This window comes from Mastacembelus armatus, chromosome 11, assembly GCF_900324485.2.
Source record: "Mastacembelus armatus chromosome 11, fMasArm1.2, whole genome shotgun sequence".
NCBI lineage: Eukaryota > Metazoa > Chordata > Actinopteri > Synbranchiformes > Mastacembelidae > Mastacembelus > Mastacembelus armatus.
In genome coordinates this window covers 11,407,533-11,421,250 of record NC_046643.1, presented here as the reverse complement: position 1 = coordinate 11,421,250, position 13,718 = coordinate 11,407,533, and the positions used below count along the sequence as shown (strand labels likewise).

The following is a 13,718-nucleotide window of genomic DNA, read 5'->3' as shown; positions in this document are numbered from 1 at the left end:
ATATTGAGACAAAAACTACAGCTGCTGCCATTGTCCATATGTACAGTTCCTCCATATTACCAAAAACTGTGTTAAAAAAGTCACTGCTACTGATCATAACACCACAGTGCTGATACAACAACCTAAGGACCAATATGCTTTGTTTCCATTTAACTGAAATAAATATTTCACAAATGTCTGCAATAAACAACCCACATTCATCTGTCTAAATGTTCTTGCTAGTGATGAACTGTAATAAATTTAAAGAAGAAAGCTGGAGGAAACAAAGGTTTTAATGTTTACACTTACTTAAAAAATATTTCTTCACAAATGTGTAAAGCAAACCAAATGAGACACGTTTTAAGAAAACATAACACCAAATCATGGTGTATATATATATATATATATATATATTTAGTTTACAGAGCTTTTATGAAAATCTGACAATCATTTCCTAGCCACAAGTTCTAGGAGGGTGGAGGTGATTTTGTCCAGGTTCTTGGAGTACCGAGGGTCCCTGTGTATCCTAGATTCTCGTTCCATGTGTAGGGAAGATGCAGAAGAACGGGAGTCAAAGTACTCCTCAGCAGCAGGTTGGTAGTCCTGAGGGTGCATGGGTTCTTGAAACCTTTCAGGATAATGTTCTGGCTCATTTGGATATGAAGCATGTGGTGTACGAGACATCTCAGGCCATCCAAAAAGCTCTAAAAATCAAACACCAGGAAAAGGCCTTAAATAACTCAATGAAGTTGAAGGAACGAACTGGAAAACGCAGAATCATTTTTGACAGAGAGAACCACAATTTGTAGCTTGCTGCTCACCATAAGATTCATTTATCACATCAGAGAATCACAAGATGAACTTAAAACAGTACTCACTGTGCCTCTAGATTACAAATTGCAGGAAATGACAAAATTATTAGACAATTTTCAAATTAGTTCTTACACAATATCATTAGAATACTTCAAAGGAAGAATATTTTCTCAAATTTGACGATTGACAGGGATTCACAGCCTATTGTGGTATTTTTGAAGTCTCCTATTATGAAATGCAGAAAAAAATCATTGACATGAAGTGCACTATTACACATTATACAACTTACCTTCAAAATGGCTTCTGTTTGAGTGTCTGGGCTCACTGCGTCCAGAATGGGGATATTCTCGGAGTGGCTCATCAGGTATATACTCATGCGGCTTCCAGCCTCTTCCTCTGTGATTGTCTTTAAAGTAGATGTCTGGTCGTCTAAGGTTTAAATCTTCATGGGGGATTCTCTCGTACTGCTGACGTGGAGACAGCTGCTGGTCTTGTTTCAAACTGCCGTAGTTGCTGTTGATGGCTGCTCGACCTTGGCTATTTTGCTACAACAACAGAAACACATGCTTCTTTAATAAATTTGTCCTGCTTTGCAGCACAGAATTAAACTACATATTCAATTACAAAGAGTATGTAGAGTAACACATACTGCAGTTTTCTCAGATTTTTTGGACTTGAATTCTTTCAGAAGACTGCAAAGTTTGTTCTTCAGGAAGTCAGCCTCTTCTGCATTCTCAATTTCAATGTTTTTCTAGAAAAGAAAAAGTGACATGGGGAAAAAAAGACAAAGTTAACATCTCCCCTTCTCTGAATGGCAGCGTAACAACCCTAAAATGTCTAATTCACAATCTTACCAGCATATCAAAGACACCCTCTGACCCAGAGATTCCTCTTTGATAGATGTCAATATGATGTGGGCCCTAAAAAAAATGCAGCAAGTTTAACAACAGTACATCAGTTTTTCTTAATACAGTGACTGTATATTGTGGAATAGTGTGAAACATATTGACAGGTTACTAGTTAAGTGCAACAGAGAGCCTGATTTGACAATTCACTACCAGTGACTCTGTGTAGAGGCCAGAATGTTGTGTTCCATGAATTTCAGGCCTCAGTGATACACTTACTGGTCTAGGATGACCGACAAACTTTGGATTTGGTGGTCCATATTCATCACTGAACCTAAAAGCAGAAATCAAAAATAAAAAAAAATAAAGGTGGAAACACAAAGCATTCAAACAACATAAAGTATTCACATTTCTAAATCTCAGCCAGTTCGTTGCAAAGACAGCAATCTTTATGACCAGCAGCATTGTCACTCACATCTCCTTTGTCATTTCCACCTCCTCTGCAGTGGCATCAGAGAAGCGACTCTTCCTTTTTCTTTTTCCTTGTCCTTCATCACTACTGGCCCCTTTAAGGAAGCGCCTGAATGGCTCTGGGATGTCAGACATGGTCCTGGTAACTTCCACTCGTCTCTGGGAGCTCGGGGGTCCTGTTCTGCCTGGCCCAGTATTGGGAACCCCTTCCTCTTGATGTGATTCTCTCATTACATGCCGATAATCTCTAATCATGGTAAACAACTGGTCATGTGACCTCTTAACCTCTGGTTCATTTGACCCCTGTCTACCTGCTCTGATCATGCCGTCATGTCTACCACATTCCCACTGGTGTTCATCCTCAGGGTACATCAGCTGTGACGACTGATACTCACCAGAACGAACTCGCCCACGCCTATCTTCCTCAGAGTAGAACTCCTCCAGCTGCTCATTTTCTGTGTAGGGTCTTCTGTAAGGAGGAGCCTCTTCTGTGTAATATTCTGCATGCTGAGAGTCACCATGGGACATCTCTTCTCTAGAATCATATCTGGGATCACCACCTGGCTCAAGTATCGCCCTTCTTTGTGAATCTTCAACATATTCCTCTTCATAATCCCTATGATAATCAGGGTTGTTATAGTCTCTCCTGTACATGCCACTTTCCCTGTAATCTGCCCTGTGCACGTCTTCTTCCATGTGGTCTCGATTGAGGTTATCCTTCCGTTGATACATCTGTCTGTCTCTGTTTGTGTAAGGTTCTTCTGGATGGAATGCGGGGTTATTTGAGTAACCTGGGTCATACCTCACTCGGTGAGAGTACTCATCCTGATAATCCTCGAATTCTTTTAGGTGTGATGGCGTGTCTCGTTGGGTCAAACTCTGTGTGATATGTCGGTCCCTGTGATGCCTCTGCCTTGGGGGAACTATGGGACCAAAGGACATGTATGGTTTAGGCAAAAAAGAACTGAGTACTGATTCATTTGCATATTTCCTAAAAAGAGTTCCTTTGCAGCTGCGTGGCCCTCAAGCATATGTTACATAAAGTACTTTGTAAACTCAAAATTATGTCCATCTTTTGATTCATAGCAGTGGTCACTTCATTGCTGAGAAAAATATTAGGTACAATATTGCTTGTATGAGTTGCCTTTTAACTGGTCAACTTTGATATATCATAGTATATTCCCTGAAAACTATTACATGCACGTGACAACAATGTTTGGAGAACTCAAACAGCAAGTCTGACACTTTGTGGTAGTATATTATTGCTTTGTGGAAGTATATTATTACAGGTTTGTTCATGGTTCAAATTCATATGAGTCAATAATAGCTTATTGCCATTACACTGGTGTATATGTTAGCCAATTAGTAACGAGATTTAAATACAGGTTACAACTGTGTCTCCATTTATGTCCACCAGAGAGCACTAATGAGTTTTTCCTTTTTTTTCTCCTCACTACATAAAGTGCAACATAACATCAAAAATCTATTTGAAATTAAAATTAAAGTTCTTGTAAAAATATATGTAATTTTATATGTTTATCGTAAACAAAATGACATAACACTGTCAACCTTAGCCTTAAAAATATCAGGCTACAATTATTTAAAAAAAAACCCTGTAACATGGATTTTAATTGAAACATCTTCTCTTCACATGATGAGAAATGTTTACCAACCCACTCTGCAAATGCATCCAGTAAATTTTTTACTGAAACTCTGACCCTGATTTTTCTATGCATTTACTGATGCTCACAGAGGCTTGTGATAACACTTAGCTTGAACCTCTCAAATTTTACAAAATAAATAAATAAAAATGAAAACAGGAAATATTGTGTTTAACCTCAGCAATATATTATTTAACATCTATTCATTCACAATGCAAGTATACCTCTTGAGATGTTTAACTTCCCTTCAATCCCTCTTCTCGCCACTGGCTAAAACACAAAAAAGTAAACAAGAATGTATATTAGTCGCAATTGCTTTGGTGCAATTTTTAAAAGTATGTCTTATCTCATAATGTTGAACATGTCTTGTTGCTGAAATCATGTATGTCCCACCAGTGGACTTCCTCGCCCATCTTGTCTCTCTATTATTTCTGCTCTGGCTCGTATGATCTTTCCTCCTTGGGTTATTATAGATTGTTTATCCCAGGTAACCAAGTCCGGCCGTTTCAATTCCTACATAAACACAAAAGGTAAGGCGTTCTCACTTTTTGTTTTTAAAAAAAGCACACATAAAAAAGTTCCAGTAAAGTTTCCCAAGAATATTCACAATGCTTTACCACATATTTCTGCCGGTGTTTACGTCCAATCACATGACGGACCATTTCTGGCAGGTTTGCAGTCTGATGACATAACCTACATAAGTATCTGAGGCCTGACTGTGGGTCATTACATGGCAATTCATCCAAGTAACTCAAACCTAAGAATAAAAGCAGAAAAAATTAAATGGGTATCAAATTGACAGAAAAAAAAAAATTGTTCAAAATCACTTTATTCACCAATGATGGGCTCATCAAGCTTCAGGTAATCCAGGTATTGTAAAATGTCTTTAAATTCCGGCACAATGCGTCGTCTGACCCCAAGTCCTAAGAAACCCAAACACCGGTAGTTGGTAAAAGAAAACACTACAACACAAAGACACTTTAAAGATCACCAAGAATTATTTATACAGTTTGTGATTTAAATGCAGAAAATTTTACTTAGTGTACATCATATTTATAGGATTGACTCACCTCAAAGCACAGTACAAACTTTGCAATGTTCATCTTTCATGTCATTGTATTTGCTTCAGATATAGCTAAAGCCACTGTACCTTCTTTTATGTTTAACTTTCTCCAGACCGCCGTGAGCTGGCAAAGACAGCGGTATCATTTCACGAGAATGATTGAGAACTGAGTTGAGTTTTTCAAAATCGACAGCCTCAATATGTAACAATCGTGTCTCTCAAGCCTTCTTAGAGAATGATCTTACATCCCACAAATGTGACAGGCCAAGAAGTGTAAGGGATGCAATCTCTTGCATCTTTGATGCTGCTGTCAAAAGTCTTCAGGTAAAAATGTTTTTCATGTTCCGTGATGATACCCAAAAAAAAAAAAAAAACAAAACCCAAAAATAGCCAGAAAAAGTAGGAGCATGCCAAGGGTGCTTGCTCAGATTAAATAAGCACAAGTTCACTTTCCTGTATTTGAGTATGCACTTGATTCCTTGTCAGGTAACACTGGAACCTGCTTTTACAGGCTGCATGTTAGCAAATGTGCACTGGTGTCATGGGAAAGCTTGGTTGATGCGCTTATATAGAAAGATGAACTTCTGCATGTTGCTACGGTAGGCTCTGGGGCAGCCACGTAGGTATGGGTGGGTCTGTGTGACAATAAGTAGCAACTTAAATGACACCCACAGAGTTCATAGAAGAAGATTGCTTCCAATAAGGTAGAAAAACAGTTGTGACACAGAGCCCAAACCGATAAAACCACCCTAGAGAGTGAAGCAGCTTCATCCCAGCCCAGCTTGCACCGTATCGGAGGCTGGATCCAACCAAGGTGGCTGACCAATAAATGTTCGACCAATGGTAAAGGGGAAAGGCTGGGTGCATTCCTTCATTCCTCACTTGAAGGAAGTCGCTCTGGTCCTCCTTCTGCTCTGAGGAGCTGGACCAGGAGGAGGTTGTCTGGAAAAGACATGAGAAAGGACACAAGGGACCATCCTTCCCAAGTCTTTTATGAGCCAAAAGCCCGCCTCCCATCTCATTTAGCCGAAAATCAGAGATGCTTCAAATGATGAATTGGAGGAAAGGACATCTTGTTACCTCATTCCTCTCTCTTTGCATTTCCTTGCATCTTTGGTGGGTGGGGCTAATATGCAAGTAAGGAAAATACAGATGAAGTTAAGGAAATTGAAAAATATCCCTTGTCATCCCGAGCGGAGGGTTCATCTTTAACTAAGAGACAAAACTTGTAATTGTACTGCATAATTCCCTACAATCAGGGCTTTTGCAAACCTCCACTCTCCCGGGAAGGCTCAGCCCAAGAGTTTGCAGTAGGGATTTCTCCATTTTAACCACAGGTTGAATTAGTGAGGTTGGGTGATGAAGTTGGATGACAAGTCCAGGTTCATAGTCAGTATTCCCATTCATCCCAATGCTGTTTAATTCCTTCAGAGCTCAGATGCATCAAGATTCTCCTTGCTTGGACCAGCCCCTCCTCAAAGTTCATTGCTCAGTTTCAATTATCTTTGTATTTTACAAGAGTGATCTTTCACTCAAAATTCCTTTTCCTGGTTCCATAAAAAAAACAAGCTAGAAGTAAAAGTTGAAACAGAGCCACAATAAAATCTTCCTCCAGAACCTGAGGTGCCTCCTGTTCAGTGGTTGAAATGGCAGCAGGTTCCTAGCAATTACTGCCAGAATGACTGTCTAATGACAGAGGAAGAAGTGACGAATGATCCAGGTGAACTAACAAATAGTGAACTTTTAGGCCATCATCTTTGACAGTTAAGAGTCGACTCTATGCCATATCATTCTGATGCTCTATATTAGATATTCCTTGGTCCATGATACACTTGCCTGTGTGACATATGTCATGTGACCTGGAGTGTACATATTTAGAAGGCTGTGTTAGCTACAGCCCCCCCACCCTTAGAGAAAAAACCCAAAGTCTTCCCTTTTGACTTTGCTATGGCACATGAATTGGCTTGGAAAACCTGTAAATTCTCATTGTCATTTTCATTACTGAAAATGTGCAACATGGGACAAAAGGGACTTTTCCAAGATACCATTAATATTCATCATATTCTTGCAATTAACAGTTAAGTAAATTCATGGCTTGAAATCGTATTTGTTTGCTATTTTTTTATACATAAATATCAAACATCAACTTTATCTCAAATTCTTAGTCCTCTTTCAGTGCTGACTTGATCCCAATTTCATTGGTTGTTGAAAGGAGAGTCCCCCCCTCTCCCTACTTCCCAGATTTTGTCACATGGAAACTCCATGCCCTCCATGGTCTCCAGACCCTCCAGAGCTGGGGAGAGTCAGAGCAGTCCAAACCACAAACTATAGCACTGCAACCCATGATGGATACTAACGCTTGCCGCAAGAATGAAGATCTTCCAATTTCATCTTCAACGGTGAGTTAACCTTCTGATTATGAGCAAGCTGGCAAGCCAGCACCACTCACAGTTAATGCTGCAGCAGCTCCAGCAGCAATACAGCAAGAGGCACTGGACGATGCAGCAGGAAGTGGGTGGAGGAAAAAAAAGACCACATCAGGCTTTATCTACAATTTTCGACCTGAGCTTGAAAAGGGATACGAGGGGATGTTCATCCAGCTACTACCCCAGAGAGGATCAGAAGATGAGATTCAGTAAAGATTATCCAAGATTTAAAATGAGGTGTCCTGGAAAAAGGCAGATTCCCTACTGCAAGGACATTGCACATGCTCAAGAGGAATCTGATCATGGGGAAACTTGACATTATTGACGGCTGGATGTTCTGGATCTTTAGCAATGCCTCTCTGAGTTTTTGGAAGACAGCATGGAGGTCACAGAAGTGCTACTCCAAAGCTGGAGAATAGTCGATGATGTCGTCAAGATAGAAAAAACAGATGTTTTTCAGCTCTCCCTGGGTCATCTCCATTAGCCTCTGAATGGTTGCTGGTGCATTTTTGTGTCCAATGAGCATGACTTTAAATTGGCAGAGATGAAAAGGACAGGTGAAACTGTTTTGGCTTTACTGCCTTTTCCATCAGACAATGCCATTGTCCACTCTTGAGGTCAATGAATGAGAATACAGAAGACTCATCCCACAAGTCCAGTATTTCCAGAAGATCAGTGCTCAATAATGGCAGGGGCGAGCATTTCCTCCATTACTTTTATCATCACCTTCAGACTCAATTTTAGTTTTATGGATACATCTTGTGCAATGAAAATGTGTGTATTTTGTGGTATTGACCCCCTTCAGATGTGCATACATCCATGCTCACCTGCATCACATTAGTGTCCTTTTTGATGAATACATTTCCCTATTGTTGCTCCTCAACCTATACCAGTTCCATCCAACATCCATATGCAGTTCAGTGAGGCTCAGGAAGTACAGTCCAAGGACTCTAGGATGAAAACACCACCACTGGCAGAATTCTGAACTTGAACTGAAACCTGCTACCCCACATATCTCATCAGAGATGGGAGATGTTCTGGACAACAACCAGGCTGAAATGTAGAATGCAAGTGCAGCTGAGCCTAAGTCATTCACTGTCCTGTAATTAGGGAAAGAGAGAGGGGCGTGTCGAGGTGGTGGTTTGCGCTGCCGTAAAGTGGGTTATGGGTTCTGGAGCATTTGTTCCTTTATCGTACCGACCTCCCCCACTACCCTGTGTAGTTAATTAAATGTTGACAGTTCTTCCTGCAGACTGATAGTGGCCATCCCTTGGGACATTGCATTTCTGATGTCCCTAGACATCCCAGTGTGATGAAGTTTCCACTTTATTGTCTGCATTGATGTACTTGCTTCAGAATGTCCATGAAGGGCACAAAGGATGTTTCACATCAAGTCTAGATATTGGCACTGATCTACCGATTTTGATTCATCAAGTCAAGTTGGGAATCATTCAATTTTCATTTGATCTATGACAATTCATTTAGACCACATAAATATTGATTTTGTATCAGATTCTTCTCAGAAACTTAGGTACTAATAATTTAATCATAGATTAAACTGTGAACACATTTCTTAATTATAATACTGTGGACTAAGGATTTACTTCCTTGGCAAATGCAAAAGGCTAAAATATCTAATATTTTTAGGCCCGTGTAAAACAGTTGAGCAAAAACAAATAAAAAAACCTTGCATCACTAACAATGGTCTCTTTCAAGTAGACTTCCTACACTTCCCCCAGCTTCCTTAGCCTTGTTTACCCAAATATAATATCTATCCACCAAGGGAAACTGACATCACAAACCAGTGGGCAGAGTCCATTTTCAATCTACAGCTGTGGTAGACATTTAATATAAACATGTTTACTAAGGAAAAGTGCAAATGCAAAGATCGATTTTGGGATTTTAAGAATCAATATTAGATCATTCAAATAAAAATCAAAAGTAAGCATTAACTATCCAGCGCCATTGCACATTTTCTGATTTTTAGAGGATTGTTCTGTCTGCAATTCTTGTAACATGGAGAACATCTCCTTGTTGGATTGTTGCATAACTGCCAAAGGCCTAAGAAGTGGAAGTGCATGAGTTTCCCCTTCAGACATATCCATGGTCATAAATGAAAGAACTGCTTTGTCAATTTCATTCCATTGACTAGATCATTGACAAAGTTCTCCTGTTGACTGGGTGTCACTACCCATAGGGTGATTTCTTGGTTGTTGGAGGGGAAAAGTTGGAACTGTCGAGCAGATGACAAGATCCACCAAGTCCAATCTTCTTAAAGGATTTTAGGTGTAGAGGATGAGACTGCAGCTTGCGGACAAAGCCATAGCAGATGATTTCACTTGAGTATGCTCACAATTTGTTAAAGTCCTCAATCCCCCTTGCCAGTTTTTATCTAGGCAGTTACTGGATTTAGTGCCAGTCAGACTAACTGAAGGTTCATTTCAGTTCTTATCAACAAACCCCACTAAGGAGTTTGCACCAATACAAACTCCCAGTATTACCCAGAACCAAACAGACACACCAGCGCCAAGAAATAAAATACTGTTAGCCGGTGTATTTTTCAGTGTACAGTTCCCAAAACTCTTCGATCAACCAATCCTCTGTGGCTCAGTCTTAATTATTCATTCATTTTTTTATTTGTAAGTGTTCTTTTCAATTGAGACTCCTCTTCCTGGTTCCTTAACAAGACAACTCAAATGTTCGAAAATGGACACCCAAGCTCTTGGTTTACAACCAGCTGTGTGGATTTTTCTCCAGATCTCCAAATTTTCATCATTTTTGGTGATTGTTGGTGAAGAGGTCCTGGAAATAAACAGCCGGTCTGATCACTTGTGATACAGCTGCGTGAACGGAGAAGTAGTGAATGATCCGTGATCCAGGAGAACTAACAAACAGACTTTTAGGCCATGTCAGGAGTCAGCAATCTAACACCCTGATGGTCTAAGCCCACTCCAGCATTGAGTAGATCTACACATATAATTCTGAAATCCAGTTAGTCATTCCTTGCCTGCGTGGGAAATTAGTATGTCCATATAATGTTGGCCGTGTGATATACTTTTGTATATCATGTTCTTTTGTGTCATGTTTTTAAACATGACTTTAAAGCGTTGCAACATATTTTCAACACAGTTCGATACGGTCCAAACGGCGACATATCCTTTGATTTGTTTGGAGTTCTTAATCATTCTAAGAAGATAACAACCATCGGTGGAACTAAACAAAAAATGCGATTCATAAAAACCAGGCAACAAATTAGAGTGACCCCAGTTACCTTGATGTGTAACTATTGAATTACCTGCAGAACAGACAGCACATATACTCAAGGCCAGAATAGAACAAAATGACAAGGCTGAAGACGAAGTCTACTTACCTGCAGAAATAATGACATCCTCTTTCTGCCAGGAATGAAAGGAGAGCAATAAATCAATTAAGTCAATCAATGCTGGGTAAACAGGACACCAGTTAGCGCTCACTGCTACAAACAGAGAAAGGGTTATATCATAGAGACACATATTTTTAGCAAGTAATTGTTAACCAAAACCAAAGCTCCTAGGAACCTGTCTTCATTAAGCAAATTATTTTTTCATAGCGAGTAAATAAAGAAATAAAATAACGAAGGAGAAAAAAACAAGCCCACCTTTATGTCAATTTTTTCCAAACAGACCTGAATAGATTAAAGGAATAGTGCAGGGGTTTCAAGCATCAAACCTCAGGGTCATATATATATATGCATAACAAACACGCTCGGTTGCTAAAACTGTTCCCACTTTCCACGATGTCTCTGAATGTTTTTATCTGGATCATGATAACACTGCAAAAAATTAGGGCCATGGCATTAGGTCCTTGTTCTGTGCAAAAATGCATTCAAAGTTCACATGTGACTCAAAGTGACTCTTATTTCCACTTACCCTCTCATCAACTAGCTGTTAAATCTTAATGGTGATGGCACAGCTGTCCTCTTCAGATTTTTTCCCTCAATGTACAACCACAATAGCTGCCATCTGAGAAATGAGCTCCACATTCTGTACATGTACCTTTACCAATGGTGTCTTTATATTCATCTTGACCACTACTGGCCACAAATCGTTTTAGGATCTCTCAGGGGGAATCTGTTGAAAGACCTATCACTGTTGTCTTTGACAATAACCTAGACAAAACACACAGGAACCAAGTCTTCTATGGCAGAAACAGTCTGGAAAAACATCAACAGAGCAACTCTGAGAAGCCACACACTAAAATCTAAGCAAAGTCGGAGCAAGTTCTTACAAATTATGTTTTTCCCAAATCCTCAAAAATACTCCAGATAGCCAAGCAGTATCTTGAGAAGCAAACGCCAACTAACAACAACAAGCCTACCCAGGAATACTAAAAATATCACCATGTAAAAACTGTAATAAATGACTGTAACTTGAAAAGACACTGACTAATCTTGATTGCTAAGGTCTTGTATGCGTCTCAGGTAAATGATGAAGTGCATTTCTGTACAGAACAAGGACTATACTCCACTGCATTTCTTACAGTGTAGCCACATTCTGGGTGAACACATTTCCAGATACTATGGAAAGAAGCAACAGTTCTAGAGACAAATACCGACTGTCTTGTATACATATGAAATGAAAACTCCTGAACTATTCCTTTAAGCTGGGATATGGTTATAATAACTGTTAAATGGCAGATTTAATGTGAAAATGATTCTTTTTATGCAGATAAGCAGTCCAGTTTTCATGACCTTTCCAGGTGAAATGGGCCTTACCCAGGCAGGCTTTGTAACTGCCATGTGAAACTTATTTCTACAAGTCTATTGTCAGATGTGCATGAACTGAAAGTTCAACTTTTTAATGCAAAGCGCGTTTTTCCCAAGGAAAAGAAACGTTCTTGCAAAACAGTTGTGTCCACAACAACTGCCCACATATAAGGATGTTAGACAACATGAGGAAAATGTAGATCAAGTCAAGTCAGTCTGATCTACATGTGTTAACATGTTGCCATCTTGTCTGCCTTAGACATATTGAAGGGTGCACTCTTCAAAGACACAGAACTCCTCCACAATGACCAGGACATCGTCTTCCTGATGGTCAAAGACAAGCACCGGTAGGCAGCATCCATTCTGCCTGGTTTCTTGTCATTGCAAAAGAAGTGAATGACACCTTCACAGTTATGGTAGCAAGTAACCAAAACGTAAGCACATATGAACAAAATGCCTATGTGCAGAGAATTTCAGCTTCACGCCTGTCCCAAAAGAAATACAGTTTTCAGTTGCCTTTTGTTGCCACTGATCTGGTACCTGTTGTTCATTTGGCTTTGACATAAGATGCCATTGTGTACGGCTGACTGGGCAGAAGTAAGATCACAGGATATATGCACAGGCAATACAGTCGGATGCTGCCAAATGTTTGGAAAAATAGTGAAACATCACTTTTGTCACTTCTCGTTTCCTGTATTGAATTTCACCTTGAACCTGTGAAAGACCTGTGACTGAATAAAAAAAAACAGGAAATCATCAGGTCAAATGAACAAAAACACCAGTGACAGCGCTCACTGACCTTCACCTTAACAAGTATATCACCGTGTGTTTACATCAGAATTCAAAAAACTTTCACAGATGGTGTAGCTTTCTGCAACAATAAACGGCGCTGTGTACCTTTAGATGGCCTGGCGTGGTCAGGTGGATTTTGTACAAGGTTTCACCTCTTATGGATTTGTCACAGACCTAGAGTACAAAGGAAAACTTCAGTCAGTCATTGCTATATCTCTGCAAGACCTCTCAAACAGAAAATGTTGATTAGAACTTTTATTAGGAAGGGATTTTTATTCAAGCTCTGCTGTTCTGTTTACTACCTTGACACCTTATCTGAGCAGACCTCACTAAAATGTTAATGTTGTGCGACACGTCTTTCTTCAAACATTGCGCTTTCATTAAGTGTAACATAAAGTTATCAGCTCACCGTGCATTCAATAAATTCAGCTTCATCGTCGTACGGCGTTTCGAAACTGTCCATTGTTGAATGTTTTACGAAAACTGCTTAATATTTCCTTCTTTCCAAGCAGTTTAGCCAGTTAGCTAGCTTAGAAAAGCATTGGCTAACATCATCTAGCGAACGTACTCGGGCTAATTAGCACGTTATTGGCGAAATGTACAATTGCAAAACATTTATAAACGTAGCTATCGTTAGTACGTCGCAATGTGTTATTTTACTAGTGTATTCGTGGTTTATAATAAAGCTATGTATCGTAAGACCTCCTGCTAATTTCGGCAGTCGAGCTGAACTGAAGTGCCACTTCCGGTGTGTTTGTGCGCGTTACCACCAAAGCCCATACGAGCGGGGCGCTATTAATACAATGCCATGGTAGTAAAAAAAAAAAAAAAAAAAAACATATATCACGGTATAAAAAACGAACGGACCCCACTCAAAACAACGAACATGCTGCTGGACGTGTTTGCGCCCCCTGCTGGCCAAAC

The 13,718-nt window shown here is 39.8% G+C and overlaps 1 protein-coding gene across 2 annotated transcripts; it reads right to left on the bottom strand.

The window, feature by feature from the left end:
- Positions 1–254: 254 nt before the first annotated feature.
- Positions 255–13,531, bottom strand: LOC113126065 (uncharacterized). Of its 2 annotated transcripts, XM_026299848.1 has the most exons (13): positions 13,204–13,531; positions 12,900–12,968; positions 10,629–10,653; positions 4,606–4,692; positions 4,387–4,526; positions 4,163–4,282; positions 3,994–4,039; positions 2,113–3,031; positions 1,917–1,971; positions 1,647–1,712; positions 1,442–1,543; positions 1,082–1,337; positions 255–683 (listed from the first exon to the last, which is right to left on the bottom strand). In XM_026299848.1, exons 1-13 carry the CDS (start codon positions 13,255–13,257, stop codon positions 427–429), a joined length of 2,196 nt encoding a protein of 731 aa, XP_026155633.1. In that variant the 5' UTR covers positions 13,258–13,531; the 3' UTR covers positions 255–426. The 2 variants fall into 2 exon arrangements, with proteins under 2 accessions (XP_026155633.1, XP_026155634.1); XM_026299849.1 differs by lacking the exon at positions 10,629–10,653 and having other exon boundaries at positions 13,204–13,270.
- Positions 13,532–13,718: the final 187 nt, after the last annotated feature.